At 36.0% G+C, this 7,305-nt stretch overlaps 1 protein-coding gene across 3 annotated transcripts; it reads right to left on the bottom strand.

The window, feature by feature from the left end:
- Positions 1–2,060: 2,060 nt before the first annotated feature.
- RH36 (RNA helicase 36) lies at positions 2,061–5,296 on the bottom strand. Of its 3 annotated transcripts, none has more exons than XM_079072619.1 (7): positions 5,112–5,296; positions 4,064–4,702; positions 3,644–3,966; positions 3,368–3,571; positions 3,193–3,274; positions 2,586–2,684; positions 2,061–2,338 (listed from the first exon to the last, which is right to left on the bottom strand). In XM_079072619.1, the coding sequence occupies exons 2-7, from the start codon at positions 4,670–4,672 to the stop codon at positions 2,174–2,176; spliced, it is 1,482 nt and encodes a 493-aa protein (XP_078928745.1). In that variant the 5' UTR covers positions 4,673–4,702; positions 5,112–5,296; the 3' UTR covers positions 2,061–2,173. The 3 variants fall into 3 exon arrangements, with proteins under 3 accessions (XP_078928745.1, XP_078928746.1, XP_078928744.1); XM_079072620.1 differs by having other exon boundaries at positions 4,064–4,699; XM_079072618.1 differs by having other exon boundaries at positions 4,064–4,677.
- Between the last annotated feature and the right edge of the window lie 2,009 nt (positions 5,297–7,305).

Here is a 7,305-nt window from a genome sequence, read left to right as displayed (position 1 = left end):
CAATTTATACAGGTTTAACTTTATTCAAATTGTATATGTATTTTTATACCTATAAATATATTGGGTAGAGATGGGTAAATAAAAGATGATATAGATGATGAGAGATGAAAGATGAAATAGATGATGAGAGGCCTTGACTTTAAAGATGATATAGTCTTCTGGCGGAGTATAGATGATGACCACGGACTATTCTAGACAATCCAGTGGAACGCTAGTAGGCTCGCAACCTGTAGGTGTTTTTGAACTAAGTTTTCACCAGGTGTACTCCATCCTCCCATGGTTTCCTTATTGACATATATTGCTAAGCAATACCCCCTAAACATTATTGTCTATCCTGAAGATGATCCTTAGGATAGATCCCTTAAATTAGATGCTTTAAGGATAGAAAGTGAGGATAGCGGGAATGGGTGATCAGGTTGAATGATTTGATGAAAACATATAATTAAAAGAATTTAATTATTATGGGTTGAAAACCCTATGTGCTCACCAGGCTCCCAGGCCTGACCCACTTAGTTTCTTGTATTACATGTAGTGGCACGAGAGCACATGTATTGATGATGACACCCCAATATTTGTAATATAAATAAAATTCATTTCTTCAGAAATGCTTTGATAATATCATCATCATGTTTTTGGGAACAAATTCTGCAGTATTATTCTTCAAAAAAGATACTCTGATTTTAAATAAGTATAAATTAATCGGTCTTTTCTGGCCGTGAAATTTGGGATGTCAAAATTAGCCATAATGATTTCAATTGTTGGAAATAGTGTCCACATTCATAACAGTTGCTTATACTGTTAATAATTATAGCATAGTTCTTTTGGGTTACACGCAAGGACAATAAACCTCCTCTTTAGCAGTTGCAAACTCATCTTTAAAATTTGGGGTCAATTTGAAAAGAATATAATATATATATATATATATATATATATATATATATATATATATATATATATATATATATATATATATATATTCGCTGAAAAATGGTCAAAATCGACTTATCAAGGAATTAAGGAAGACTCTAAACTTTTTTTCAGGGTGTTATTTGTCTTTGAAGCCCCAATTCGAGTTGGGAGAAAGCAATCACAAAGAATCATATTGTCTACTATTGAGATAGATAAAACTAAATTCGAAAACATCTTCTTGGAGAAAACTAGGGCACCACCATTATTTGACCGATTCGTGAATTAGGTCATTGATATAAGTGAGGGAATAGTCATGTATGAGAACACCTCTCTAATTATTGTCCTACGTAGGATGTCACGTGAGCAAAACCTAAAGAAACATAATCATAAGGGCTAAAAGTGTACACAAACAATAAGGACTTATTTTGCATCAAAAACAAACAGTAAGAATTAAATGTGTACGAAATGAGAACTTAACCTAAAGTAGTCGGTCCTCAGTAGCGGTCATAAGAACTGAATGTATACAAAACAACAAGTTAAATAGCTTATTTTACAAAAAATAAATAAATAAAAAGAAAACACACACACACACACAATCAAAAACAAAACAAAAAAGACTAAACGTATACAAAACAATAACTATGTTACCCTTATAGATCATTTTCCCTTATTAATAAACTGTAACTAACGTTATGTTAGGTGTACTTACTAAAAAGCTAGTTGTTGTATGAAAAGTTAGTTAGCAGCTAAAAAACTAGTATTTAAAATAATATGTTTTCTATAATTAATCAAAAGATATATTTGAAAAAAAAAAAAAAAAACCCTAAGAAGCTTTTAAAAAAAACCGACATAAGGTATTTTTGGTTTACCAAACGTAACTTAATAAAACTCGAAAAATAAGTTAGTTTATAAGCTAACTGTGGCGTGCCAAACACAACCTAAATTACATTCATCATACTAATTTTCACCCGGACTGTCCCTAGGGTTTGGCTTTGTTTTGATTTTGGTCCCTCACTTACATGAAATATCTATTTTACCTTTATCTAAATAAATTTAATGGGTTGAAATTGTTTTTTTCCAAATTCTACTAATGTACATCACTAAAATGCCAATCTCTCTTTTTGTGTCTGATGTAATTAACAAATAACAAATTTTAATCAACAGTCTCTCTTTGACTAATGAGTGATTTCAATCTTTTATCGGTTAATGTAAACTATGTAGTTGAACAACAAAAATTCATGGTATATTGGTATTGAATTTGAAACTAGTGTGATGCATTTGCATATGTTTCTCTTTTTCGTCTCTTGTTTTTCGTCAACAATCCTTTCTCAGCCAAACTCTTCATCTTCTGTGCTTTTCTTGCTTTTGCCTTTTCTTCAAAACCATCATCCATCATTTTCATTGTCGCCACACGTTTTGCCTTATAAACCTGCAAATTAACGCAATTTAATTCAATTGTATACATATTTCAAAAGTATAATAATGCCCTAATATAAAAAGCTTCAAAAGTGCAATGCTATAATTCGGTAGGTAGAATTCCAAACTACAATGCCTTGTCAAAGAAGAAAAATGAAAATAGATCTGTGATAGAATGAAATGAAAGCAAAAGTAGGTTGCTATTTCTTTCATAAACAATAATACAGGGAACATTTTTGAAGAGAATAATGAAAACTTACCTTTGTAATATCTTCAAGCACCTCATTCTCTTTACACTCAAACTTTTCCAATTTTTTTCCAAGATCAGCTTCTATCTCATGAATAAGGTCTATGTCATTCTGCCAAATTAATCAACTTTAAATATGAATAAATTGTATATTTTATACAAAAAATCATGCAACTTCTTTCCAATGTCAGTTTCTATATCATAAAAAAAGATATACAATATTCTGCCAAAATTTTAATCCATATAAGCAACTTTATCTTTTCATGACATGTTATGATATATCATGCAAAATTGTCAACTCATAATTTCTTGAGTAAACTACATTTTTTGCCCATGTTTTATGAGTGTTATTTTATTTGCTACAAAAAGGAATCTTGTTACTTTATTAGTCCCTGTGGCAACATTTTCTCACGTTTTGGTCCTTGAGACTCTGTAATGGACGGAGGGCAAAAAGGTCATTTGACATGTTTAACCGCCGAAAATAGATCACGAACATGAGAATTTGGTGCTACATGGATCAAAAAAGCAACAAGAAAAAATCACTATGCCACATGGGCAAAAATGTAATTTACTCTAGTTTTTATTCAAATGGGCTTAAAGAAGCTCATTGTTGTTCAAACCTGGGTGATGAAACTTATTGCTAATCCTCCTCTACCAGCTCTAGCTGTTCTTCCAACACGATGAACATAGTCCCTTGGATATCTGAAATAGTTTATCCACTTTTTTATCAATTAAATTAAAATATATTATATATTTTGTAGGGTTTAGGATTTAGGGTTTAGGGTTTAGGGTTACCTTGGAATATCATAATTAATGACAAGATCAACAGTAGGAATGTCCAAACCCCTACTAGCAACATCAGTTGCAAGCAACACAGGGACTTTCCCAGATTTGAATCTATGAAGAGCAGATAGCCTTAAAGACTGTGATTTGAATGAATGTAATGCAGCCACTTCCTGATCAAGCTCTTCCATCAATAATCCCAAAAGATGACAGCTCCTGATAAATTACTACACTTTATTCTCTTTACTTTTAAATAAAAAAATTTGGAATTTGAAGGAATCATAATACCTGCATGTGGAAACAAAAATTATGGCAGATCGGATCCCCATATCTTCCATTCGTGACAAAATATGAAGCAGATAAACATCCTTCACATTTTTAGGAATAAATATATACTGCTGTTTGAGAGTATCCACTGTTTGAAACCCTTCATAAGCCTCATAAAAGTACGCTTTATTTGCAGAAACCTCAAGTAATGATTGGAGGTTGCTTGTCATTGTTGCAGAAAATAACAAAGTCTGTCTGTTTTTTGGTAAGCAGTTGAACACCACTCTTAACTCATCTTCAAAACCCGTATCCAAAACTCTATCTGCTTCATCCAACACTAAGAACTGAAATTATGTTAAACTTAACTTCCATATCACATCACAAATTAAACAAATGGTATGTTTTGTTGGATGGAATGGAATGAACCATTCCATTCCTTACCTTGGTGTTAGAAAAGACAGGAGGAATATCAGGATTCTGCTCGATAAGAACTTTAATTCTTCCAGGAGTTGCAATTACAACATGAGGGCGTTGCATCAAGGTCTGTGATTGGCTAATCATATCCATCCCACCAACTATAACAGCACATCTTAAATTCAAGCATGATCCAAGGGCCCGAAATTGTTCTGCCAGCTGGTATGCCAGCTCGCGGGTGGGAGTCACCACCAGACAAAACACACCAAAAGGATCCTCCGCGAGGCGGTGTAGGATAGGCAATGCAAAAGCTGCGGTTTTACCACTTCCAGTCTGAGCTATACCTAATACATCTTCACCAGAAAGGATACGAGGGATGCAGTGTTGTTGAACAGGGGTAGGTTTTTTCATGCCTAATTCTTTGCAGGTTTGAAGGGCCCAATCGGAAAGATTTAGGTCAGAAAAAGTGAGGCGAGTAGTGTTGGGGTTGGGGTTGGATGATGTGTCTTTGACCAATTCGTGGTGGGTGGGGGTAGGGGTATCAGCAATGGTGGTGACAGGTTTGGAGGATCTTTTGATTGGTTTTTGAGAAAATAAGGGGAAGTTTTCATCAATGAGAGTTTCTTGTTCAGCCATGGTCGCTGCAGTTATAATAATTCCATGCTACTATTACAATAACAGAATTAACATCTAGGTTCTTGATAATTGAAGCACAAACACATACACAATTGCCGTTTGTAATTAGTTCTCATTTCACATTCAAAGGTAAACTACAAATTTAAAGATATTTCAGTCAAAATCAGTTCTGATGTGAGGTAAACTACACCTTCAAATCAAAAAAATTGACAGCAACACAAAATTCAGATCAGATACGACTTCAAATCAGTATAGTCGATGGCAGCACAAAAAAAAATCGACGGCAGCACCAAAAATATCGACACCGGCACAAACAAATCCACAATTTTTGCGTTCCAATTACCAGAAAACAAAGGGAAAAAGAAAGAAGAACGCAGAAGAATGAAAGCAGACAGCAGGAAAAAGAAAGAAGAATGCAGAAGCAGGAACAAACACGAACCTTAGCTGTGGGGTCGAAGGTCTCCGATGTTGCTGCGGGCGGCTGTGACGATATCCGACCGGTGGGGAGGAGATGGCTACCGGCGGTGGCTTCACAGGGGAGGGCTTGAGGAGGCAACGATGGAGAGAACAGCAATGGAGTATGGAGGCGTTTGCTGTTTTTGTGTCGATGTATAAGGGCTAGGTTATGGGTATATTTGTCAATTCTTTTAATAGTGAAATGATGAGTTTAATAGTGAAATAACTAGTATTCGGTACCGGGTTTAAGTTAAATTTTGATACATTTTATCGATAAAAGTTAGATATTATTGCATTTAATATAGAATATCAGTATCATTGAATAACTTGAGTTTATATTATATGTGACCGAACTCATACGTAGTAAACGCCATAAAAATAATCACAAAAATGTATACAAAATTTACATCAAAACGTAAAGAAACTTGAATTTATATCGACACATATATAAAAGTAAGCAAGTAAGACTATTTTATTAAGTTAACGCATGTAAGTTCAAATAAAAATAAACGTATTATATGTGATATAATGATATGTAGGAAACATATATAAAAATAAGCATGAAAAAAAAATGCTCAAGACGGACATCAGACAGTTCGTGTCCACGCAGAGATGTGATACCTTGCTAGAGTTGCTGGAGGCCGCCAGACGGCGCGAGTTAGAGATTGAGCTTCAGTTGAGGGAGCAGAGACAGGCCCCGACGCAGTTACAGCCTGCGCCGAAGCGATTTAGGGCCGCTGACTACAGGCGGGAGAGTCAGAGGGGTCGTACTTGTGGAAAGTGCGACATGGTACATGATAGGGTTTGCCGATCTTCTTCGGTATGTCACAAGTGTGGCAAGGAGGGTCACATCGCGAAGGATTGTAGGCAGCAGACTCCAGCGGTTGGTGTCAGACTTTGTTACCATTGCGAGCAAGTGGGCCATATGAAGGCCCAGTGTCTCCTACTGGCTGTCAGGCCAGTGCAGGCCCCAGCACCAGCTACCCTGAGGAATACTGGCGGGGGTCAGGGTAGAGCAGAGCCTCTGAAGGCTCAAGGACGTGCCTTTCAGTTTACAGCCGAGGAGGCCAGGACAGTACCAAATGTGGCGACTGGTATGTCTTTTCTCCTATCTATTTGTTTATGATTGTATTATGAGCTTTCGTTTTCTTTCTGCATGAGTTATTAGGACATAGGAGATGCTAGGGAGAATTTATTGTCAGGGGATCGTAGATGGTTAGGATCCAGAGATGCATTTGAGGATAAGAGATAGGATAGAGAATCGCCAGTCTAGGGCGAGCAGTTGTAATTCAGAAATTTAGAGATCATCAGCGGGAATTCAGATTCTTTTGAAGTTCGTTACTTCGTATTGGGACGGTTAAGTCGTGTATCAGCTTCGCCACCAATAGGTAGTGAAGAAGTATTGAATCAAGTAATGAACGTAGAATCAGAGTTACAAGAATTAAGAACACCTTATACTGAGCTTTTAAGAACATCATTTCGTTAACAGGAAAATCGAGTTGATTCATATCAGAATTTTCGATAGAATAACTCTTTCGTGGTTTCTTCTCGAATGCATACATTTGATTGTATGACACTCTGGCTTCGATGTTTTCGTAACTATGTAACTTCTTAGGATCTCCCTTATCCATGTGTGGTGGACCATTCTCACGAAGCCTCATAATGCTTTGAATTTGTCTCTGTTTCTCCATTTCAGCTTCTACCTCAGCCTTCTTCTTTTCTTTTGATTTTTCAATCGCAATCGTTTTCCCTTTATCTTTTTCAGCTTCAGAAATCTTTGGCTTTGAAGAACTTGAACTCCCACCTTCAGTTGTTGAACCAATCACAATTCCTTTCATTATTGGTCTTGTTGTGGTTTTGATGGCTTGTGTTGTATTGACTTTCGAAACTATTGGAGTGATAATTTGAGTTGACACTACCTTTGTTGAAACTTGAGTATGTATCACTTTTTCGACAGTTGTGGACTTATCTTTGCCTTCTTTCAAAACCTTCGAAGTTTTACCTACTTGAGCTTTCTTCTCTTTTTCTCCCCCTTGCACCCCTGTGACAGCAGGTGGGGCACCATTAGGTAACATATTTGCAAACTTTGAAATTGGAGCAACATCCTTCTGAATAGCTTGATCTAAACTGTGTAACTTCTGAGTTAAAAACTCAGGGGTTAAAAACGAAGTTGGAGC

Source organism: Lactuca virosa, chromosome 9, assembly GCF_052849685.1.
Source record: "Lactuca virosa cultivar CGN04683 chromosome 9, Lactuca_virosa_CGN04683_v6, whole genome shotgun sequence".
Lineage (NCBI taxonomy): Eukaryota > Viridiplantae > Streptophyta > Magnoliopsida > Asterales > Asteraceae > Lactuca > Lactuca virosa.
The sequence above is the reverse complement of the archived record's forward strand: the minus strand, read 5'-3'. Positions and strand labels throughout refer to the sequence as shown.